Source organism: Protopterus annectens, chromosome 4.part0, assembly GCF_019279795.1.
Source record: "Protopterus annectens isolate FY-2018-M chromosome 4.part0, PAN1.0, whole genome shotgun sequence".
NCBI lineage: Eukaryota > Metazoa > Chordata > Ceratodontiformes > Protopteridae > Protopterus > Protopterus annectens.
The window spans coordinates 1,738,957,090-1,738,983,544 of record NC_056733.1 but is presented as its reverse complement, the minus strand read 5'-3'; the positions used below and the strand labels follow the sequence as shown (position 1 = coordinate 1,738,983,544).

The 26,455-nt window shown below is 40.4% G+C and overlaps 1 protein-coding gene across 1 annotated transcript in view; it reads right to left on the bottom strand.

Annotated features, from left to right (window-relative positions):
- Positions 1–562: 562 nt before the first annotated feature.
- The window catches only part of LOC122800483 (sialoadhesin-like), a 119,733-nt gene continuing 93,840 nt past the window's right edge, over positions 563–26,455 (bottom strand). Inside the window, exon 3 of the mRNA XM_044069923.1 lies at positions 563–597. Within this exon, the coding sequence (XP_043925858.1) occupies positions 563–597 (35 nt within the window). The remainder of the gene's footprint in view (positions 598–26,455) is intronic.

Below are 26,455 nucleotides of genomic sequence, written 5' to 3'. Positions count from 1 at the left end.
ATCCCTCCATGTACTCATCTGAATCTTTCTTCTTTCCTGAGGGCACCACAGCCTTTGTATCATGACATTAACAGTGAATGTTACCTACACTGTCACCTAACTTTATTGAAATATAGAAAAGTCAGCAAGGTGTTGTCATACCATTTCTTCAGTTACTTGTGAGGTGTAGATTAAAAGGGAGAAGTCCTACTTACTTCTAAAGTGAAGAAAAACACATACAGGATTTCCCCTATGAAAGACAGATAAACACTCATTTATAAAAAAAAAAAAAAAATGCCGCCTCACAACTGGGAAAGAACTTATTTCCCCCTACATCTGAAGCACAAACATTGGTATAAGCATTTTTGCTTTGTCAAACCTCCATTTACCCACACGAGATGGGTAAGCCCCTCTGAATTTGTATGTGCTAACTCTCTGATCACATAAAAGTGGGGACTGAGAAATATCTATAAAGGCACACAATGACATTACATAAATAGGGATAGTGCTCTACAGAGAAAACAAATAGCCTCCAATCTGCACTGAATAGGCAGATTCAGCTAGTTGTGTTAACAGTTACAGCTTAATCAGCTGGTTCTTTTTCACCTGTAGGGAACCCTGTAAAGAACCCAATAAATGAAATACATTCAATCAAGACAAAAATGTATATTATGATAAACATACAAAAATATGCCTTCTTTGAAAGAAATGGTCACCACAGCTGGGTTCCAAAGAAAAACAACTAGACAGTGTTGTTTAGCAAAAATGTGAGTCAGCAGAGTTGTCTACTGTTAGTGATGTAGATGGAAACTGTTTAAAAGGCACAGGAGACATAATTTCAAAGCTAATATACCTCACAAAGACTGCTTAGAATATAGTTGTGTATGTAATGTCTTCAGAAATGCTGAAGGATTCATAACTATCCACAGAGATATCCAAATAAGTGACACAAGAGGCAAGACTGTTAAAGTGGAAAGTTCAGAGGAACCGTAGAAAGAGCCACCAGATGAATATGTTCCTAAAACTGCTACTTCATTGATGTAGACCAGTGTCATCTAAGTTTTGTAGGTTTGGAAGAATGTTCAGAAAGTCAGCTATACATACAGAGAGTGATATTACTTTTATTATGAAAGTCAAAATGTTTTTAGAAAACATGTATTGATGCTTAGCAGTGGCGGCTGGTGACTTCAAATTAAAGGGGGGCTGCAGGAGACAGCTGAATGGGTGGGGCAAATGGGAAGGGGCGTGACCAACTAGAAAGGGGTGGAGCTATGCTCAAAACCACAACAACTGGAATTTTAATTAAATACGCTGCCCTGGGTGCCAAACCGTCATTAAGAGAGTCCAATCAAGACAAAATGAAGTGTAGAAGAAAAAAATATTTCAATGCATTGGCTACATGACAACTTACTTAATATCTAGATGGAAACACAAAGGTTGTGAGGCATGAAAAAATAAATTGCTTTTTAAATACATTACTGGAATGCCAGTCAAAATCAAGTATAAAAAAAAAAAAACAAGCAGCACTCAGCTCAAACCACTTCTCCTTGTACTGCAGTTCTAATTATAATTTATATTCAGCTTTATAAAATTATCAAGTAACATGCTGAAAGTAGCAATCTCTGTGATACCTCCACTTGTAAAAATGTTTCTTATCCAAAAAAGACCTGCTGCCTGACAACAACTATCTACTTGTTTCATGGAGAGCACATGGTCAAAGTAAAAAATGAACAGCGAACAAGAAATAAGCTCAAGATAAATTGCTTAAAGGATTGCTGCACAAATTACTCTGTCACATATCGTCTACTCAGAGGCGATCTCTGCTTAACATACAAGGCCATGTCAAGCCCAGAGCTGTTGGACATGCTACACTTTAAGAAATCCCAATCCCTCAGAACTACACGCTTCAGGGATCTAAACCTTGTCATCACAATAAACAAAACATGCTGGAGGGATAGGTTCCTGACCCAGAGACTCCCCAGACTCTGGAATAGATTGCCCATACATGTCAAGCAGAGTGCCTCTTTGGACCTCTTCAAGAGGAACCTTGACGATTGGATGGGAGAAAGGAAATTCACCCCAGGGATCACGTCAGTCACCCTGCTAGACAGGGGTCCAGGAAAGTAAATAATGTGGGAAGAAATAGCCAGGGAATTGTTATGGCTAGGCTTGTATAGGCCCTAGGGCTGATAGCCTAGTACCAACCTATGAACCTATGAACCTATGAACACATGATAGATTGGCATTTTGTTTAGTTTATGGGTAAAGCCTGCAAAGATAACTGCAAGTCTCCAACAAATGTAATGAGCTTCTGAAAATACTGTAATCCTGACCTTTATTACAAATACTGTCATATGCATTTCAATACCTAAGGCTTATACATTATCTAGTTATGTAAATATTCTCTGCATGGCAACAATGAAAAGGCTTTCAATGTTGGTAATTCTTTAACAGTATGCTAATTAAAGCTTACTTGCATCTTACAATCTCCGACAAGCTTACCTGATGGTCATTAAAGCATTGCTACTTTAATACAGAGCAACAGGGCACTGCAACAGCATGCATTTTCTGAATAATATCAACAGTATAAAAATATGACAGAAAACCAGAACATACTGCAAAATCAAGGACAGATAAAAAGCCACCGTCATACTTGTGGTCTACCTTGGATGGGGGGAATACTCTGCACACTTAAATTGCATAGCTGCTCCTTGTCTTGCTTGGACACATTCAGAGCCACTACAATGGGGGGTGGAGTGCAACAAGTAGGTCACAGTTTGAAATGTCTCTGGTTGACGGTGATGGCTCTGACACTCATACCTCTCAACATCAGAGCAAGAAATCTGGACAAAGCCATACATAGAAGTGGGACACAGGCCCAAAAATAAAGATAATTTTTAAATATTACTCTTATAAACTTAGATAATAGAATAGTAGTAGGTCTTGCATTAGTATGAATTTTTGAAGGGTATGAAATCTGAAACTCAAATGTCTGCCATTATTTTCTAACTTCAATCTTTAATGATTTGCTACTAATTTGCCAGAAAACCAGAATTTTATGAAAAACAGACCAAATATGTGATGCAAAATTATAAAATTGCCACACAATACAGCTGGGAACCTGTCAAAGAAGTGACACCTTTTTAAAATTAGTACTGTTAACTTGAGCAGCTAACAAAATAAGAGCATCTACATGCATTTCTGAAATAAAAGTAATCTATAACTCTGATCATTACAGTTATTTATAATTGTAAACCCTCCATGTTTTCTTCCAAAATTGCCATTTTCCTGAGGGATTATTAGGGGAGAGCAACATTTTGAGCCAAAATTGGAGACAGTTGAGAGGTTTGGATATTTCTAATTCTATAAAGCGATTTATTTGCACGTACCTCTCAACCTCTTAATGCAGGAAATCTGGATAAGGCCAAATATATTGGGGGAACATACAAACAGTACTAAAAAGACAGCTGATAGAATAACAGGTCTTGCTTTAGCATGCATTTTTCTGAAGATTATGACGTCTGAAACTCAATGTCTGTCATTATTTAGTGACTTCATTCCTAAATGATTTGGAAGAAAACCACAAATTTTATGAGGAACAAACCAAAAATAAGAAGCAAAAATCTATTCATTCTGCAAAATTCTGGACAGTTGAGAGGTATAGTTCAGCCGGGGCTGTCTGAGTTTGCTACCCTTCCCCCCCTCACAAAATCATGGTCGAATGGAGCGTCCCCCCTGCAGCCATTCCAATGTCCCATTCTTTGGTTATTTTGCCCCATTTGCCATAAACACTATAATGTGCATACTGCTTTACTTCTGCAATGATATGGATTTCATTTGAAAGTTTTATCTTATGTTTTACAGCATAAACCCTAATAGATATCTATAATACAGGAAAATGTTTGTAGAACAGTTCTTTTAACAAAAAATCACCACAAGCGCTTTCATCCTGACTCAAATGCAGGGCTTTTTCAAGTACAAGTTGCAGCTCTCAGCTCCATGTAAAATCTACTCGACACTCAGCTGTATCTCTGAACTTTGCAGCACAAGAAATCTGGAAAAAGCCAAAATTTATTTGGGGGGGGAGACAAAAGCCCAAAAACCAAGGACACATTTTAAACATTGTTTGTATAATGTTGGAAAGTTGCTAGAGTAAAATGCTGTGTTACCACCATACATTTCACTGCCAAGTATTGAACGCAGGACCCTGTGCAAAACAGCCAGAGCAACATACCACTATGCCAAATCATCTACTTTTATGAAACAAAGGAAGACTGAAACTTAAATGGCTACCATTTAGTGAATTCAGTTCTCACCATAGCTGTCAACATCTTAGCACAAAACACCTGAACAAAGCCAACAATAGGGGAATACAGCCCCCAAACATATTCAGTGAGTTCAGTTATCACCATAGCTCTCAACCCTGGCACAAAAAACTTGGACGAAGCCAATAATGGGGGAATACAGTCCAAAAAGTAGGGAGAAGTATCCACTGAGGACACCAGAGCAAACCCACACAAACACAGGGAGGACATGCAGACTCCACACAGAAGGCACTTCAGCCAAGAATCAAACCAGACAACCGATAGCTGTCAGGCAACACTGCTACCACTGCACTACTGGCTATGTTAAGTAACAAAAATACAGAAACCACAGATTTTATGAGGAACAGAACAAATATTAGGCAAAAATCTGCAAATGTTTTACAAATGGTAGTGGGTAGGGAATTCAGGCTCTTGTCATTTGGGCCCAAGGTACAGGGTTCAAGCCTTATTCTCTACCCACCACCATGACACAACTGGGGCATTGTACACACACACACACACACACACACACACACACTTCTCTGTCCTCCATAAACACCCTACCTGTCTCAGCTAAGTCAGCCGCAGTGATCACCTGTCCTTAGCCCAGCTCCTCAGTAGCGATCCTGTAGCCCGATCGGTAATCCATAATGGCCTGCGCATGCTGTTGGGTCTCCCGCGAGATGTGAGGAGGCTGTTGATCCAGCCTGCGGATGATGCAGTCCGGTGACCTTCCGGTTTGTGTGGTCATCATCGCACAGACCTCTGGGCTGGAAGGGCAGAGTTTCCTGCCTTCCCTATCTGGATTGCCTAACAGAACAGTCTGGAGCTAAAGAATGCCTGAGCATGTGTGCTTGTTCATAGGTTCATAGGTTCATACTAGGCTATCTGCCCTAGGGCATTTATAAGACTAGCCAGAATGTGTTTGGCTTTCGCCACCCATTTTAAATTTATTTTGCTATGCCCTTTTTCGAGGTTAGTATACTGTGCCTCTGTCTAACAGTGACACAGTGACACAGAAGTGATACCTGGGGTAAACCTATGATCTCCCATCCACTCATCAAGATTCCTCTTGAAGAGAGTCAATGAGGGACTCTGCCTAACCTGGACTGGGATTTTATTCCAGAGTGAAGGGAGCCTCTGGGTTATGAATCTGTCCCTCCAGCATGTCCTATTTATTTCAGTGCTGAGGTTCAAGTAGCTCGTTGGGATTTGGATTTTCTGAGGTGCAGCATGTCCATTAATTCCGGGTTGGACATGGCTTTATACGTCAGGCACAGATCGCCTCTGAACAGGCGGTATGCCACTGAGTAGAGCTGGAGTTTCTTTAACCGGGCAGCATATGGCATCTGTTTGAGCCCTTTGATCCTCTTGGTGAGGTACATTTGGGGTCTTTCCAGTTGCTGCAGGTGTCTGGTAAGGTACATCCCAAAAGGGGCATTGTACTCAATTATGGGCCTGATGAGGGATGAGTAAAGAGGCACGATGACCTCCCCTGATCTAAATGTGGATCCCTTCATGATTAGGTGGGCTATATAAAATGTTTTTCTAACCACTTTGGCCACGTGGTTGTCAAATGAGAGATTGCTATCAACTTGGGTCCCCAGGTCCCTAATTACTTCTTCTGTACTTAATGAATTACCACCTATGTGGTAATTTGTGGGCACTTTGTTTTTGCCAAAGGGGATGACTATACACTTTTTGGCATTTAGCTTGAGGCCATGGCTCTGGCACCAGTTGTCTGTTTCTATGAGGCCCTTTTGGAGGATGCTTGTGTCGGCTGGAGAGTCGATTATGGCGCCCAGTTTGCAGTCATCTGCATACTTGTTCAGCCACAGTCCTTCTGTGTTGGCCTGTACCTCCGAAAAATATATACCGAACAAGAGAGGTCCCAGGACTAAGCCTTGTGGGACACCACTTGTAACTGGTTTGGAGTCTGACATGGCTCCAGCAATTCTAACCATGTGGGTTCTGTCCTTGAGCCAGTTTGCAATCCATCTAGTGACATAGGGGTTTATATTTAAGCTGGTGAGCTTATCTATAATGCCTGAGTGGGGTATTGTATCGAAGGCTTTTGCAAGGTCCAGGTAGGCTGTGTGGACCACCTTCCCCTCGTCAATCACCTTGGTGACTGTTTCAAAGAAATCAACCAGGTTTAAGAGGCAGGATCTGCCCTTAACAAAGCTGAACTGGGTAGGATCCAGTGTCTGTAGGTCCCCAATATCTTTATTTATGAGGTCCATGATGATCCTTTCCATAGCTTTGCAGACTAAGCTAATCAGGCTTATGAGGCGATAGTTTCCAGGATCCGTTGAGGCACAACCTTTATGGAGAGGGACCACTGCTGCTGTATGCCACTCTTTGGGCACATATCCTGTAGTAAGGCTAAGATTGAACAGTAGTTTTATGTTTGGGTTTAGCTCTTCTTGGAGTTCATGTAGGACGCAGCCCGGGACACCATCTGGTCCCATTGATGCTGTGTTTTTTGCTTTGGAGAGGGCGGCTCTTACCTGAGCATCTGAGATGTCAGGGGGGCAGCACTCTGTTAGGATAGATATTTGCCCTTTTGGTGGGGAGGGGGGGGAGTTTGCACTGAACCTGTCAGCTAGGATGTTGGCAATGTCTGTGGGTACAGTGTATTTTTGTCATTTTGGACTAATTCTGAGCATATCTGGGAATTATCACCCAGGTTCCTAACATAACTAAAGAAAGCCTTGTGATTATCCTTAGTGTCCTGTGCAATTTTTCTCTCGAAGCTGGCCTTAGACAATTTTATGAGTGCCCGTAGTTTTTTGCTAATACTGATCAGTGATGCCTTCCCTTTTTGGGATTTTGCTCTATCATTTAGTAGCTTCCTCCTTCTATTGTATAGTTTGTTTATGGCTGGGGTCCACCATACAGGACGTCTGCCTTTGGAGGATTGGGTCTTGGTTTTATTCGGGATCGCATGATCCTTGCATTCCTGAAGGTGTTCATAGAATGCACTTATAAAGGATTCTGCGGTCTGGGCCATATTTTCCACAGGCCTTGGGGCTTTGAAGGATTCCATCTCGGTTTTGAGGAGTGTGAAATTTGCTTTAGAGAAGTTTTTCACTGTGGTTTTCTGGACAGGGGGTGGGGTCGGGATGTGAATATCCAGTGAGATTAGTTTATGGTCTGATCTTACCAGTGAGGGATACACTTCTGGTCTGGAGCATAGACTCCCCATGTTGGTGATGATCAGGTCCAGTATGTTTTCCCCTCTTGTGGGAGTGGTAACAAGTTGTTCCATAGCATTTGAGTTTATAAATTCTAGGAACCTTTGGGCTAGGGTGTTGGAGCTAGAGTAATGCTCCCAGTCTATGTTTGGGTAGTTGAAGTCGCCCAATATAATGTTGTTTGGAGAGACCTTCATATTTTCCAGTGTTCTCAGGAAGGCTGAGTGGGGTTCCTGGGTTTGGGAGGGTGATCTGTAGCAGGCTATAAACTGGAAGGCAGTTTTACCCACTGTTAGTTGCACATGGATAGTCTCTGATGCTTCGTGCTTTGCCACCAACCTGGAGGTGTGGGTATCTTTGATGAATATCGATACCCCCCCCCCTCCTTTTGTGGTTCGGTCCAAGTTTTGGGGCCGAATAGCATGGTATGAGGTATAACCTGGTAGGGCTGGGGTGCTCTTGGGAGCCCTGAACCAGGTTTCTGTTACTGCACAGATATCGATGTTCTCCATGCTAAGGAGAGTTTTGAGTGCGTGCATCTTGAGGTTTAGACTTCTGGCGTTGAGTAGCATTACTTTTAGTTTCTTATCCCTTGTGATACCTATGGAGGTGGGTTTGTCTTTTGAGCCTTGCCTAAAAAAGGCACTATAGGGGTAACAAGAGCCTTTGCCAATATCCGAAAGCCCAGGGGGTGACAGGTGCAAGCCATCCCTAGCGAAGCATCGTGGCTTGTCGAGCATATCATCCCAAGCTGATAGGCATTGGATCCCCTTTGAATGACACCAGTACTTAAGCCAATTGTTGAAATTGATCATCTTGTCTTCGTATTGTGGCATCATTCTTGGTGAGGGTAAGATGCTACTCAAGGTCAGGGTCATACCGGCCTGGGCTACATGCTCAGAGAGCTCCTTTATGTCTCTTTTCATGTAGTCCAGGGAGGTACGTCTCAGGTCATTCACACCAGCATGAACAATGACTGAGTCATATTTGTACTTGCCTTGGAGTGACCTGAGTGCTTGTGTTATGTGGCGGATCCTAGCCGACTGGCTGCTCACCGTGACCTCTCCTTGTTCAGCCTGGTGAGCGGGACGCCAGTGTGCCTGCCGATAGAGTCACCTATTACAAGTGTATCAGGTGTGTTGTTTAGTCTTAAGGGCTGTGACTGTTCGCACACTGGCTTTGTGAGATATGTGTTGCACGTGTTTTGTTTTGGGGTAGCTGTTGCTTGGGTGTCTGCTTTGGAGGGCTCTGCTGCTTAGGCAGATCTTTATTTAGAGCCTCGAGTATGTTTTTGTGTGATTATGTGTTTGGTTTGCTGTCGTGGTAGATCTATGTGAGACTGGAATTGTAGTGAGTGTGGTTTCCTTCTCCTCCTGACTGGTTATGCCAGTACTGAGTTGAGAGAGCTTAGCCTCCAGTTTGGCTATATGGTTGCATCTCTCACATGTGTTGGAATTTGTTGGGAGGAGGAGAGGGTTGTCTGTGTACATGAGGCAGTTGTAACATTGCCTCAAGATTCCCAGATTCACCAGCTGGACCAGAGAGGAGATTGACAACTGACCTTTGGACATGCTAGAATAATATTGGGAATTCCTTAATAATTAAAAACAAGGGCCAGTGGAGAGTGAGGGTGTAGTGCTTTTAATTTTTAGTGCTGACATATAATTGCTTTAGTGAGCAAGTGCCAGGTAACTTAAGTGCAATGTGTTACAGGTAACTTAAATGCAAAAATGACAAACAGTAACTTTCTTTCAAGCGAAACAAGGAAATAAGTACAGTAAGCAATGTAGATATCACTAGTGATCCACAGAAGCGCTGAGAAGCCGTGTATTAGGTGGAATTAGCGTTCCAGGGAAATAACAAGCAAACAAACAACAAGCATATAAACAAAGCTAGATTCAGCAGGCCTGAATGTAGTCTATGCTATAGCAAACAAGGTGTACCAATTTCAGTAAGATACAGTTCAAATATTCAGGCACTTGTAGTTCTGGTCTGCCTAACACAGCAGTCAGGAACTAAGCACGCATACGCGGAGTCCGAGAATTGTTTTATTTTAATATGTTCTATGGTGGGGGGAATGGGGAATTTATTTTATCCATTTTACCAGTGAGGAACCCATTTTACAGGTGGGGGGGCTGCAGTCCCACAGTCCTATAGCACGAGCCACCCCTGATGCTTAGTAAGATGTCTGCATATAATTATAATACAGAATTATAAATGTTTACCTTCAAAAACTAAGGAGAAATATTTTGCTTTTGATTACTTTTGAAAAAGGGGAGATAATGAGTGAGTGTGAGTGAGTGTGTGCGTTTGTGTGTGTGTGTGTGTGTGTGTGTGTGTGTGTGTGTGTGTGTGTGTGTGTGTGTGTGTGTTATTTTTACTTATGCAGTTAATACAATTTAAACAAAGAAAGAAAGAAAGAATGAGGCACCTCAGTCTCTTCCAGACTCGAGTTAGTTTCATTTTTTTTCATTTATTTTTATTTATTTATTTATTTATTTTAATAGGTTACTAACACTAAACATTGGCCTTCATGGTTGACATCAGGTGATATTCATACTGACTAGCTGCAATCTGAGCAACTCACAGAGAAATTCACCTGCTCTGATAAAGGTTGAGTATTTTAGACCTACCTGAGTTGCCACCCACTCAATCAGATGAGACATTGGTTTAAAGTCAGATCCAAAAAGGGATGTTGTCATTTCAGTAGTGTAGCCCCCCCCCCCCATGCTATACCCCCTTATTCCCTTCTGCTATGGTACAGTCTCAGTAGTGAATAAGGAATTGAAGCAGATTGAAAAACAGAAATCACAAATGTCTAATTTTTCTGGTATCAAAGGTGAATTTGCTACCTGGAAGATACTAACAATGCATTAAGTATGTGTGTCTTGTGGTCTGTTTTCCATTGCACTGTTGTTTCTCGCATTTCAGTTTCTCCATGTTTTTTGGGTTTCTAGTACCAAGACCGGAATGGACCCCATTCCTAAGTCAAAGTTAAATTTCATGAAATTAGTATTGTTTCAATCTTTGATATTAGCCAGAAGTACTTTTTGCAGCACCCGCAATGTGCCCAGAATTTACTCCTTCTGCAACTCATATGGCATTACATGTATAGTTAGCACTACAAGCACAAAAGTATGAAAACTCCTTTTCCAGAAAAAACAAAACAAAATAAAACAATAGCACAAGTCCAAGAAAGTGGAGCCTGGACACAATATTAGTACTTTCGTTCACCTTTTAATAAAACACTCGAACTTCATCAGAATAAATTACGTCACCACCCTTTTATACCACACTAATCAATATTTTGACCAATAGGAATCATTATTACATAATTAAACTCTTCATTTAAAAAAAAACATTTGCTGTAGAAAAGTTAAAGAAACAGTACTACAGTACTTATATTACTTTTCATGTGTAATGTCACACTATCATTAAAGTAAAATGTGCATAAACAATAAACTTGTACAACTTGCATTTCTTGAAAAGAAAATAATGAATAATAATGTTGAAAAAATGTATAAATATAATAATACATTCTATATTAAAAATGTTTCTGTAAATATTGTATTTTAAGCATTATAATTTTTGCATTAGCAAAAAACATTTGATATTCATGGTTTCATTAAGCCCTGGACTTTGATCTGCACTAATGCTATTTGCCATTTGCTCTCTCTGCATTCAAGTAGTAGTAAATAGTAAATGCCTTGGCAAGACATGCAATAACTTGTAAAGACTTTAAAAAGTTCACATTTTTGTATTAGATGCAGTTAAAATACACAAAATATAAAGATGCAGTTAACCCAGGTGTTTTGTGGGTGATTTTTAAATGTCTACTTGAATGTAGAGCGAGCAAATGGCAAAATGCCACAACATTTTTCTAATTTAAAAACTTTAATTTCTTTAAGGCTATTCATCTTTAAGAATGCCTTTCTTGCATCTATACCCACCTGCTGTTGATGCTTCTATTCCATCTGCATATAGAATTTATACACATAGCCATTCTTACTTCTTCTGTCTGTGGTTATTGGAATAAAGGACACACAATGTGTGTGTGTATCATGCCCTAAGTAGGGATGGCTGTCAATTTAACTTATTCAGGCTCAAACCTTGCACCTTGGTTACAGAAGGCAAGAGCTTAAATCTTTTACACCAGCTACCAGATTACATGTTTGATTGCATTTTCAAGGAATTGTGAGCTTCAGTGCATTTTCAATGAATTGTGAGCTTCAAGGGAAGAGAAGTTCACCACCGTTCATGCTAAGTCTGTCTTCAGTGAGCAACTGTTTAGTTTAGCAAATGGTTATAATTTTTTTTTTTTTGCTAAAAAACATGAAAGCAATAAAGCAATATTAATAGAGCAACAGGTAGCATGTGTACTTTTCATGTAAAAGGCTGTGGGTTCTACTCCTACACCATGTAGATGGATTATTGATACTGTGTTGTACTTTAAGGGGGGTGGGGGAGCTGCAGTCCTGGTTGTGTCCTTCTTCGGATGAGATGCCTAGTAACAATGGACCTGTTGCCAGTTTGCAATCCATTACTTATTGCAATATAACCAGTTTATCAATTTTTTTTTACAGTAGCATTAGTAAATTATTTTTCAAGAACAACAGGCACTGAATTTGTAGATGAAACACTGACATATAATGTTTGCTAGTAACAATGTCTTCATTAGTTGCAGATCTCTTTAATGTGCAATTATTCAAATTAATTTTACTTCTGGAGGAATTGTGCATATTGAATGACATTGGTGGATTGTAATGACAGAAGTTTGAGTGGCCTTTTATGACTAAAATGTTCTGAAATGGGCAGTTTTGTCATTTCTGGTTCATACATTTCATTTCATTGCTTACTGGAAAAATCTTCAAAACTACAAGAGGTGCTGTATTATACAATGAATATAATTTATTACAACCAGGAAGGTAAATTAAAGGTACATGCATGTATGCATAGTCTTAAAAATCTGGGCAGCGGCCTATGGTTTGGAAACAGCCCAAGGGTAAACTTTATCTGCCACTGGCCAAATGCATTTTCTTTGAATGTGGGTTTCAGTGTTGTTCTGATGAATGTTTAATGTTAATGCTAAGTCTGTTTTCATTGTGAGACAGTATTTTTTCTTTAGCAAATGTATGCCAGTGTTTGCACTATAAAATTTGAAACAAAGGTTTTAAATTAAATCAAAATATCTTTAATCATTGCAGAAGTAAAGAAAAAAGTAATACACAGTGACAGGTCTCAACAGTGTTTATGGTAACGGGAGAAATAGCCACGTTCTTTACGATAAACAAGTTTCATATAACTGATTCTGGTCAATGCAGGTAGCCAAATATATATGGACAACTCCTTTTTGATAGTTTGAAAAAAATTATGAGGAACAATCATATTAGATGCATTAAATTGATATAATAATTTAGGTAAGATGTTCATTTTAATGAATGCAGCTTTAGACAGGACTGGTAGTTGTAATTGTCTCTGTCTCTGAGTGTCCTGTAAAATACTAGTCCACATTTTCATTAGATTCATTAGATTATTTTGTGGCGGTTATGTTCATAGGTAGGTACTGGGCTATCAGCCCTGGCGCCTATACAAGCCTAGTCAAAAAGGTACCCTGACTTTCGCCACCCAAGAAAATTATTTTCCTGTGCTCCTGTAGAGCAGAGCCACAGAGGTGATCCTCGGGGTGAATTTCCTATTTCCCATCCAATCATCAAGATTTTTTTTTTTTTTGAAGAGTGCTAATGAGGAGCTTTGTTTGATATAGATAGGTAGTTTGTTCCAGAGTATGGGGAGTCTCTAGGACAGGAATCTATCCCTCCAGCATGTTCTGTTTATTGTGGTGAGAAGGTTTAGGTCCCTAGACCATGTAGCTCGGAGGGATTGGGATTTCTTTAAGTGGAGCATGTCCAACAGCTCTGGTTTGACATAGCTTTGTATGTTAGGCAGAGATCACCTCTGAGTAGGTGATATGAGAAGGAGTAAAGCTGGAGTTTTTTGAGATGGTCTGTGTAGGGCATCTGTGTGAGGCCAGTAATCCTCATTGTGAGGTATTTCTGTGGCCTTTCCAGTTGTTGTAGATGTCTTGTGAGGTACATACCAAAAGGGGTGTTCTTCTCTATAATGGGTCTAATGAGTGACAAGTAGAGGGGAACAATGACTTCTTTTTTCCTGGATGAGAAACATTTTGTGATGAGATGTGCCATGTAGAAAGATTTCCTGACAACTGTGGTGATGTGATTATCAAAGGAGAGACTACTGTCCACCTGTGTCCAAAGGTCTCTTATCACACTTTCAGTGTTAAGTAGAGTACCACCTATGTGGTAGCTAATGGGTACAGAGTTTTTACCAAAGGGGATGACAATGCACTTTTTGGCATTGTGCTTGAGGCAATGGCTTTGACACCAGGCATCTGTCTCAGTGAGGCTTTTTTGTAGGATGTCCACATCATTAGGAGTTTCAATTATGGCTCCTAGTTTGCAGTCATCTGCCAACTTCATTAGCCAAAGACCTTCTGTGTTAGCCTGTACTTCAGAAAAGTAGATACCAAACAGGAGAGGACCCAGGACTGAACCCTGTAGTACTCCACTTGTCACAGGTCTAAAGTCGGATTTGGAGTCTGCTACTTTCACAGTGTGGGTTCTGTCAGTGAACCAGTTGGCAACCAATCTTGTAACATAGGGATTTATACCTAGTTTAATGAGTTTATCTATAATTCCAGAGTGGGGGATGGTGTCAAAAGCCTTGGCAAGATCTAGATAGGCTGTATGAACCACCTTCCCTTCATCTACAGCTTTGTTGACTGCTTCAAAGAAGTCAGTCAGGTTTAGGAGACATGATCTGCCTTTTGCAAACCCGAACTGGATGGAGTCCAGAGTTTGGAGATAACCAGTGTCTTTGTTTATAAGTTCCATGATGATCCGTTCCATGGCCTTGCAGACCAGGCTCATTAGGCTAATGGGGCAGTAGTTCCTGGGGTCTGTAGTGGCTCCTCCTTTGTGGAGTGGGATAACCATTGCTGTGAGCCATTTAGTGGACACAAAGCCTGACGTGAGGCTATGATTGAACATAGTGCTTAGGTGGGGTGCCAGTTCATTCTGTAATTCATGTAGAATGCAGCCTGGGATGTTGTCAGGATACATAGATGCTGTGTTCTTGGCTTTGGAGAGTGTGTTTTATACCTGTGCAGCTGTGATTACAGGAACTTTGCATTCTTCTGGTATAGAGATGGGTCCTTTAGGGGGGGTGAGGGGGTAAAGTTAGCACTGAACCTATCTGCCAGGATGTTGGCAATATCAGTTGGTTCTGTAGATTTAGTGCCATTGTGCTGTAACTCAGAGCAGATCTGAGTGTTGCCATTGAGATTCTTGACATAGCTATAGAATGCTTTGTGGCTGTCTTTAGAATCAATGGTGATTTTGTTTTCATAACTAGCTTTGGAGGATTTTATGAGGGATCTCAGCTTCTTACTGAGGCTGACCAAGGAGTTCTTCCAGTCATGGAATTTTACTTTTTTGCAACAGTTTCTTTCTTCTGTTGTAGAGTTTATTTATGGCAGGCGACCACCAGACTGACTTCCTTTTTTTGGTGGATATCATCTTGGTTCTGTTAGGGATAGCACGGTCCATGCACTCAAGTGCTTATAAAGTGTATTTGTGTAGGATTTAGCAGTTGTACCTCTATTGCCCATCTGCATGGGTGTTGTGAAGTTTGCCACTTCTGTCTTAAGAAGAGTGAAGCTGCCTTTGGAGAAATATTTTACAGTGGTTTCCTTAATGGGGGTTGGAGGTGGGATGTGGATGTCTAGGCTGATTAGCTTGTGGTCGGATCTGACTAATGAGGAATTGACCTCTGGTGTGGAACACCTGTTGCCAATGTTGGTAATCAGCACGTCTAGGATATTGCTGTCCCTGGTGGAGGTGTGGATAAGCTGATCCAAGGCATTGGAATTTATGAATTCCAGAAAACGTTGAGCAAAAGAGTTGGTTACATGAGTAGTTTTTACAGTTAATGGTGGGGTAATTGAAATTGGCCATTTTAGGGTGTTGGGTTGTAACCTATAAGTTTCCACTGTATCACGAAATGAGGAGTGGGAATCCTGGGGCATGGTGGGGGATCTGTAGCAAGTTACAATTTGGATTGCAGTCTTGACCAGAGTTAGTTGCACTTGGATAATCTTGGATGCATTATGCTGAGCAACTAGCCTGGAGGTGTGGATATCCTTAATGAATATGGACATGCCTCCACCTTTAGTGTTTTGGTCCAAGTTAGATGGCCGAAAGGTGTGGCATGAATTATAGCCTAGTAATGCAGGTGTGCTCTCTGGAGCCTTAAACCAGGTCTTTGTCACTGCACATCTATCGATGTTCTCCATCCTCGAGTGAATGCATTTTGAGGTTTAGACTTCTAGCATTGAGTAGCATTACCCTCAGAGTTTACTTGCTTGTACCTGTTATGGTGGTGAATTTGTCATTTGAACCTTGCCTAAAAAAGGCACTATAAGAGCCTTAGCCAGTATCTGGAATCCCAAGGGCAACAGGTGCAGGCCATCTCTGGCAAAGCATCATGGTCTGTCGATCATGTCATCCCAGGCAGACAGATACTGGATCCCCTTAGAAAGACACCAGAAGCTTAGCCTAGTGTTGAAGTCTATCATTTTGTCCTTGTACTGTGGTATCATTCTAGGTGATGGCAGGTTGCTACTCAGGGCTAGGGTTATACCTGCCTGAGCTACAAGATCAGAGAGCTCCTCCATGTCTCTTTTCATGTAGTCCAGGGAGGTACATCTCAGGTCATTCACACCAACATGGACAATGACAGAGTCATATTTGTACTTGTTGTGGAATGACCTGAGTGCTTGCATTATGTGGCAGATCCTAGCACCTGACAGCCAGCTGACAGTAACTTTCTCCTTGTTTAGCCTGGTGAGTGGAACATCAGTGTGTCTGACTATAGAGTCACCTATGACTAGAGTGTTGGGTATGTTGTTATGCCTTATGGGCTGTGATTGAGTGGCACACTGTGTTTGTGGGCTATGTATCATTTGGGTTGTGCTGAGGGGTGGAGGTTGCATGCATTTCTGCTTTGGAGGTCTCTGTTGCTTGAGCAGATTTTTATTGAGATCCTCTGCGAATGTAGGTGTGTGTTTTGGTGGTGTAGGTTTTGAGGGACTATGTGTTGAGTGTGGTGTGGTGCAAGTGTTTACCTTCTCCTCTTGACTGTCTAGTCCAGTCTTGGGTGAAGAGAGCTTTGCTTCCAGTTTGGCTATATAAGTGCATTTCTCATAGGTTGTAGTGTTGGGTGGTAGGAGGAGAGGGTTGTCTGTGTACATGAGGCAATTGCTGCATTGCCCCAAGATGCCCAGATTCATTAGTTAGACAGGAGAAAACACTGCGAGCTGACTCTTAGACATGTCTGGATAGGTGCTTATTTATTAAGTACTAAAAACTGTTTTACTCTAGACAAGTGAGGAAAGTTGAGTGCTGTAGTAATTTGTAGCTTATTTAGTACCTACAATGAGTTCTGAACAAGTGCTGAGCTCAATGAAACAGATATGAGTGCTAAAACTAAAAAACTGGCTAGTTCTAAGGGAAAATTTGAAGACCAGGAATAGTTTAACCCTAGTTAAGCAGCGCTGCATAAAGTGTCTTTTTATATATATAACAGTAGCAAATGAGCAAACTGATTTAAACAAATTAGCCAATAAAAAGCTAAAAACTGAGCCCCGTTCCAGCAGTCTTTGATCAGGCAAGTTCTAACTGCACACTCCTGTCACTAGGGTGCAGGGGAACCTTCTCCAAAAAAGATGGTCTGGATTAGTGCTCAAATTATACAAACAAAGCTAGATTCAGCAGGTCTGAATTTAGTCTATGCTATAGCAAACAAGGCGTACCAATTTCAGAAAGAAACCGTTCAAATAAGCAGGCACAATAAGCCTTTAACCAGAAACTCCCAGCTCAAAAGGGCAGAATCTACTGTCTCCTCTCACAAGAGTGCAGACCACACATTCTTAATGTAAAATAACTGGTCCAAAGCCCAAATGCTTAAACCAGAACTAATACACTCTTAGAATAACATACACAAAGTCATCAATCAGCAACTCCCAGCTTAGAAGAATGTAAGCTACCTGTCCTGCCACAACAGTGCAGACCATAAACCTTCTTAATGTAAAATAACTGGCCCAAAGCCCAAGTGCTTAAACCAGAACTAATACACTCTTAGAATAACATATACCAAGCCTTCAATCAGCAACTCCCAACTTAGAAGAATGTAAGCTACCTGTCCTGCCATAACAGTGCAGACCACATACCTTCTTAATGTAAAACAACTGGTCTGAAGCCCAAGTGCTTCAACCAAAGGCTTAGAATAACAGTTACAATTTAATCAGGCTACTAACAAGCAGTAATAAATGCAGCAGAAAAAATGGAGCCCTGTTCCAGCAGTCTTCAATCAGAAAAGTTCTAGCTGCACACTCATGCCACTAGGGTGCAGGGGAACCTTCTCCTAAAAAAGATGGCCTGGATTAGTGCTTAAGTTATACAAACAAAGCTAGATTCAGCATGCCTGAATATAGTCTATGCTACAGCAAACACGGTGCACCAGTTTCAGAAAGAAACAGTTGAAATAAGCAGCCACAATAATCCTTTAACCAGAAAGTCCTAGCTCAGAAGGGCTGAATCTAACCTCTACTCTCACAAGAGTGCAGAACACAAACCTTCTTAATGTAAAATAACTGGCCTGAAGCCTACGTGCTTAAACTAGAACTAATACACTTTTAGAATAACAGACACTGAGCCTTCAATCAGCAATTCCCAATTTAGTAGGATGTAAGCTACCTGTCCTGCCACAACAGTGCAGACCACAAACCTTCTTAATGTAAAACAACTGGTCTGAAGCCCAAGTGCTTAAACCAAAAGGCTTAGAATAACAGTTACAATTTAATCAGGCTACTACCAAGCAGTAATAAATGCAGCAGAATAAATACAATTAAGTACTTTTAAGAAGAGGCAAACGCAAAATAAAGTGCACATTTTTTAAAGTGTAAGGAGAGAGGAAGAGAGGAAGGAGAAGCAGAGGTTAAGAACCTAAGTGGGTTGGCCTTTTCAAGTGTTCTCTCTGTATTAAGTAGAGTGAACACCAGACTAGGAGGGGTGTCCCAGATCAGATTTACAGTAGGGACGGGCAACTGCAAAGCCACCAACTATAACTACACCACAAGAATAGGGTGGGGGATGGTAAAAACAGTTTCAGGACAGATGAGAACAGAAAACAATGCCAGAAAATTATAAAACAATTCAGTCAGGCAAAATTAAGACAATGCAGAACTCTGAAAGATTAAAATGCCAAGAAATATACTTATCAATCAGTGATATATTTCCAGATTGCTTGAGAATTACACTAACCAGTTCAAAAGTTAGACCTAGGTATTTGACTGAGTATTCCATCCTAAAAGGAGAAACTGGAGAATTATTTTCTTTGTGATTTGAGGGTTTATTTGAACAATTAGAAATTTGACCCAGTTAATATTGTAATTTGAAGCTTTTGAAAATGTGTTTAATGATGAAAGGAGTTTGTTCATGTCCATATTTGGAAGCTCAAAATAAACATTTAAGTCATCAGCAAATGCAGACAGAGTTACCTTATTATTCAAAATTTTGGGGATATAATGAAACATTTTCTGGGAGATGTATAGAAATAAAGGTTCTATATATAAAATGAAAAGATAGGGAATTAAGGGGCAATCCTGTCAAGTCCCACTTAGAATCCTGATAGGACTTGATAATGTTTTGTTTACATAGAGACACATATATGAATTTTTATAAAGTATCTTTATCATATCAATAAATTAAAACTAAATACTGGTAAATGGCCAATGAACCAAACAATAGCCACACTTCTTGTATGTATCAAAATTTAACTGTTCATTCATTAAGTTGTCATATAAGAAGTTGTATATCGCTTTAAATTTTCTTTGTATTTCTACAAAGCTTATCTGTTCATATTTATCTTTATTATCCAACATTTTTAACATAATGCTAACATTCAGTTCTGTGTTCATTACTACAAGCCCCCCTCCCTTATCACTTTTCATAATTCTGAAGTTACAATTGTTTTTTCTGTCATTCAAACATTTTTTCTCTTCACTAGTCATATTATAGTGTTTAAAATGCTTAGTTTATGTAACACAGCTCTAATTTCTGACTCACACATACTTTCAAAAACTTTCAGTGTATTAGACAATGCAGGATTAAAACAAGAGGGTTTTATAAACTTGGAAACATTAGTTGACATATTACTTAACAAAAAGTTCAAATTTAGCTTTCTAGTATATTTTTTAAGCTCTATCAACATTCCTACACAGTCTGCCCTTTTTGTGGGCACAAAATTAAGTCCAAGAGCCAACACCTTAGAGTGCAACGAGGTAAAATGAAAGTCATATAAGTTAAAAATACAAGCGTTATTACCATTTATATTCAATTGTCTGTCAAAGATCCTGACGTTGTTAGTTCCCTTGTCCTCATGGCCCTGGTTTTTACTCCTTTTACTTCATTTTGAAATAAAACGTTTTTGGTCTTGTTCCACCCATTTTGTTTTGTGGTACTTCATTGTTAATAAAACAATTATCAGTCTCTTTTGCCATTTTCACTCTTCTTAAGCTGGTTTCCATTGAAGCACAAGATGCATTTATAAAATTATTGCCGTGACCAGCTTGAACATTCTGTCCCCTGAAATGTTGTTGCTGATTGGTTAATGCAACTGTCAATCATTGTTTTGCTATTAGTAACATTCAAATGCATGTCCCTGTTAAAGTTAAACTATTTTTTATCATTATTTTTGCTTAAAACGTTAGCATAAGCTGATGAATTCTCATAAGCAGCTATATCTCTCACTAGCTTATTTTGTTTATGTGTTATATGCTGTTCAACTTCACGAAGGCGGGCTGAATAATAAGCATTTTTTTGGCTTTGAGTACAAAGACACTGGTCTAATTTGATAATATCAGATTTTAAAGTGTCCATATCTTTTTTTATTGTTATCAATCAGTAAAGCTAGCAGTTTTAAACCAGCATAGTTAAAAAGCCAACCAAAACAGTATAAAAAGAATCATTCACATTGACTTCATTAGGACACTTAAAAAAACTGAGTCCTTTAGCTACTACTTTTAATTCAAGACACCTCTCCAAATATTTGTTTTCCAAGTCCAAATTTCAGTATTTCTTTAACAATTTGAACATTCTGTCATAGGATTCTTTGTATTCATTATTAATTTTAGACATGGTATTGAAAGAAGAATTAAGAAATGGATCTTGTCTACTATTAAGAGCTGATGTGACATCCACATATTGTAGATTGTCATTTTGTTCATAGTCATTGTTTGTTACCTGTGAGTGACATAGGTCTATTCACTCTGGTACATTCAATCATTGTCTCTCAATCATCTTCAGAACTAGTAGCCACTTCTTCAGGTCTGCTGTTTCTAGGTACCATTTTAGTTAAAGTTTTCTGAATGTCCAACATGGTATTAAGCAAAAGCTGAATAACATCCGGTCCTCCAGTACCAGAATTAATTAATGAAGTAGCATCCATAATAGTATCAAGGGCTACCTCGGCCATAAGAAGCAAATATTTTACCACCAAAAATAACTTCCACCAGTATAGAAACCACCAAAACAAAACTAAATACTGTAGTAATGAACACGGAACAGTATGTTAACAGCATGTTAAAAATGCTAGATGATAAAGATGAATATGAACAGATAATCTTTGTAGAAATACAAAGAAAATTTAAAGCAATATACAACTTTTTATATGACAACTTAATGAATGAACAGTTAGAGTTTGATACATACAAGAAGTGTGAATATTGTTTTGTTCCTTGTGCCATTTACTAGTATTTAGTTTTGTTTTGGTGGTTTCTATACTGGTGGAAGTTTTTTTGGCATATCAATAAATTCTTCTGGAATGTTGCAGTAAGATAAAGATAAAAATAAGAAATCCAGATTAACTTTGTCAGATGCTTTATTATCCCAAGTCTGCCTATTTTTCATAAAACCAGATTGTTAGGATGATATAATATGAGGCAAAACTTTTTAAAGTCTCTCCACTAAGAGTGAGGACATGATTTTTATGTCCACATTAATCAGAGAAATTGGCCTGTAATTAAAAGGATTAGATTTATCTGAGTTGCTTTTTGGAATAAAATTGTTTTTGAATTATTTAAATATAAATCTGTAATACCATGTTGCCTAGGTTCTATATTATGACATTGAAACATCGTAATTTCAAACGTCTAAACATTGAACTGCATTCATCTAAACGCATTTACGTGAATCAATGAATACTTCCAGGGAAAAGATGTAAGTTAGCCAACTTCATGGTAGTGCGGTCTCAGAGTTGGTATATTTAGTTAGGGGGGTGTGGAGGGGGCACAGCCCCCCATGGCAGGGGGTGTGGGGAACACAGCCCCCAAACATGGGTGGGGTTGTTTTAGGTTAGGTTAGTTATGTGGGATTGCAGAGCAATTGGTTTTTGCACTGTAAGTATTCATTAATTCGCATAAATGCATTTTGATGAATACGGGTCGATGTTTAGGCGTTCGATATTATGACATTTTGACATTGTAATATAAACTCTGTTGCCTAATATAATAGTCTCCGGTATTCATGAAGCTCGTAGCCTTGCGCCGACCATGCGGCGTAGAGATGGCACAGCAGAACCACATGCATATTAATGAAAGTGCGCTGCCGCAACATCCACGTGCATAGGAAATGTGTGCGAGTGCAGGGGTGTGTCTAAGTACTGCACAGAGGTGTGAACATGTCGGCTGCAGACAAGCAACCTAAAATGCTGACTAGTACAGCCTTCCTCTAATAGCAATCAATCCTGTCAGTGTCCATGGATACTGAAATGTATGCAAATCATACAAGACAGCTTCCTGAACACCAAAATAAAAAGTAAGCACAAAGGCACGTAGCTGAATATTGAGTCCCCATCCCTCAAACAAATGACATTTAAAACCCCGTGCCCGTATTCCACTGTAGTGTTGATTGTTATACCAAGTGAAAGCGAAACGCAGCTTGTTTACGTGCTTCTGACCTTTGCTAAGCCTAGCCCGATGGTTAGGCTTACCACCTGTCCCACTTTGTGAGGGACAGCCCCTCTATGGGCAGTCGTGTCCTTACCACAAATATTAAAAATGGCAAATGTCCTGCGATTGTAGGACATAATTATGTCCCATATTTTATGTAATAGTTTCATAAAATAGTTAATTCTGTATCTAAAATGCCTAAATGTTACAAGAAACAGAATAAGCAACTAAACCGCTAAAAGAATAGGTTCATAGGTTCATAGGCTGGTACTAGGCTATCAGCCCTAGGGCCTATACAAGCCTAGCCATAACAATTCCCTGGCTATTTCTTCCAACATTATTTACTTTCCTGGACCCCTGTCTAGCAGGGTGACTGACGTGATCCCTGGGGTGAATTTCCTTTCTCCCATCCAATCGTCAAGGTTCCTCTTGAAGAGGTCTAAAGAGGCACTCTGCTTGACATGTATGGGCAATCTATTCCAGAGTCTGGGGAGTCTCTGGGTCAGGAACCTATCCCTCCAGCATGTTTTGTTTATTGTGATGACAAGGTTTAGATCCCTGGAACGTGTAGCTCTGAGGAATTGGGATTTCTTAAAGTGTAGCATGTCCAACAGCTCTGGGTTTGACATGGCCTTGTATGTTAAGCAGAGATCGCCTCTGAGTAGACGATATGTGACAGAGTATAGCTGGAGTTTTTTAAGGCGGTCAGCGTAGGGCATCTGCTTTAGGCCTGTGATTCTTTTAGTGAGGTATTTCTGAGGCCTTTCCAGTTATTGCAGATGTCTTGAGAGGTACATACCAAGTGGGGCGTTGTATTCTATAATGGGTCTAATGAGGGATGAGTACAGTGGGACAATGATCTCCTTTTTTCTGGATGAAAAGCCCTTCATGATGAGGTGTGCCACATAGAAGGATTTCCTGACTGTTGTGGCGATGTGGTTATCGAAGGTGAGACCACTGTCCACCTGTGTCCCTAAGTCTCTTATCACACTTTCTGTGTTTAGTGTACTGCCACCTATATGGTAATTCATGGATACATGTTTTTTCAAAGGGGATAACAATACATTTCTTGGCATTGAGCTTGAGTCCATGGCTCTGGCACCAAGCATCTGTTTCTGTAAGGCCCTTTTGTAGAGTATCCACATCATTTGGGGATTCAATAATGGCTCCCAGTTTGCAGTCATCTGCAAACTTTGTTAGCCAGAGTCCCTTAGTGTGGACCTGTACTTCAGAGAAGTAGATGCCAAACAAGAGCCCCAGGACTGAACCCTGAGGTACTCCACTTGTCACTTGTCTGGAGCTGGATTTGGAGTCGGCTACTTTTACAGTGAGGGTTCTATCAGTAAGCCATTTAGCAACCCATTGGGTGACATAGGGATTAATGCCCAACTTAGTAAGTTTATCTATGATTCCAGAGTGGGGGATGGTGTCAAACGCCTTGGCAAGGTCTAGATAGGCTGTGTGGACCACCTTACCCTTGTCCATGGCTCTGGAGACTGATTCAAAGAAGTCAATCAGGTTCAGGAGACAAGATCGGCCCTTCACAAACCCAAACTGGGCGGGATCCAGTGTTTGAAGGTTGCCAATGTCTTTGTTTATAAGTTCCATGATAATACGCTCCATGGCCTTGCAGAGAAGGCTTGTCAGACTGATGGGACGGTAGTTTCCGGGATCCAAAGTGGATCCCCCTTGTGGATTGGGATAACTGTAGCTCTGTGCCACTCAGTGGGCACGAAACCTGAGGTGAGGCTATGATTAAACATGACACTTAGGTGAGGTGCTTTCACTTAAACATAAAAGTAAAGTACTATCTTTTGTACTGACCTTGGGTATGTGTCGGCCTGAAAAATCTGATGTGTGTCCCGAAGATGTCCCACTTTGGCCATTTGAAAAGGTGGCAACCCTACCAATGGTCAGAGCATTCGCTCAATATCTGCCCATTCACGGTCCAGGTCGTCCCTGTCTGGATGGCCCAAAATGAATGGTTATTACTTGGGTCTACCTACCATGTCATGAAAGATAGGTATTTGCGTGTACCTATGTGCATGAAGTACAGCATGTGGAAGATCAAATATGCCAGGGTTGTCCTCACAACCATATTGGTACCAGAGATATGTAGAGTATGCAATGTGTTCTGTTGTCTGTGCCATGGGACATTAACCAGAGAAGGGATGGATGGTGTGCGTGGAGTATGGGGGGGGGGGGTGACGGGTAATGTAATAATTCACCAAGGTGAGACTGGGTCGGATGTACAATAGGTGAACTGGAGGTGTACGAGGGAGCAGTGGGTGAATCAGAAAGGAAATCAAAGAACATACATTCACATCTGCAATACACCCTAACAGGCCATACTGCAGAACACAATCCCACAAACATATGAATATTAAAATTTGCGATACACATGTACAGAAACATTACCAGCTCACACCCACATAATGGTCTGTCCTGAACTTAGCCATCCAACCCCAACACACCTGGATATATAACTGAATACCCATCATCCCCTCCACAGCACACCTCCCCGCTTGCTGAACGTCCACCAAAACCACCTATACCCGGGCTGCTAGCTTGGTGCCGCCATATCTGCCCATAGTGCCCCCTACCCACATCTAGTAGGCAGTTGCACCCTAAGCAGTCTCAGGCTTGCAAACTAGGTATCCCATGCATACATAACCCTACCACATTTTTGAATAGCCAGCTGAATGGGGTCTATTGTTCACAATTTTTGGACATCCCTCATGGGATAAGTGTCTGTTCGCAAGATTAGACTTTGTGGCATAACATGATGTCCACCCCCATTGACATCCAGGCACTAGGGCTACCACATGTCCCACTTTGCGAGGGACAGCCTCTCTTTAGCCAGTTGTGTCCTCCATAAAAATTTAAAAAATGGCAAATGTCCTGAGATATCAGGACAAACATATTTCCTATATTTAATGTAATAGTTGCATAAAACAGTTATTCTGTTTCTGAAACACCTAAATGTTATAAGAAACAGAATAAGCAACTAAAATGCTACAAGAATAAGCATTTATGTAGGCAAAACAGTGAAGTTCTGTCCTTTGTACTGGCTGTAGGTATGTTTTGCCTTGCAAAATCTGACATTTGTGCAAAACATGTCCCACTTTGGGCATTTGAAAAGGTGGCAACCCTACAGGGCACAATTCAGATTAGCAGTACCTGACCACAACCCTGCTCAGCCTCCACCCGGTCCTGCAGAACCTACGACCCGGGATTAAATACCTGACTGTGATGCACGTATCCCCACATGCATTATCAGGAATGAATACCTTTCACATGTTCCCATGAAGCTTCCCCATAGCCATCTTGCAAATAGTACATGTCCACAAATTGTATACCCCGTGCAGGTTCCTAGTCATAATGACACACACAACCCCTGTATACAAACGGTACTGGTACCTCCCGTATGTGGTTGTTCATATACATGGCCATGTATGACTCCAGATATGTAGTCATATATCTATAAATGTACATACTTAAATTCGCATAGGTACACATCACAAATACATGCATATAAGTAGTTGTCAAGTATGTGTCAGATTCATAAATATGTATACTTGCAAATGTATACATATGCCTCTCAGAAACATATGAACAGTAACATGTACTATACATATGTACACCAAACGACTGTCACATATGTTGCCAGTACTGTAGAATGCCTGTAGTAAAGTCATATATCCTAATTACCAGCCATACAGAATGTATCACGGATAGTTTAGTGGTAGAACCAGTGACTATGCAGTTCCTGTTCCCAGGTCTAAGCCATGCAAGGGCTGCTAATTTTAAATGATGCCTACAATAATGGCAGTCAGAAATAGAGTGATTATAGCACCTTAAAGCAGATGTAAGCAGGTATGCAAAGGGAA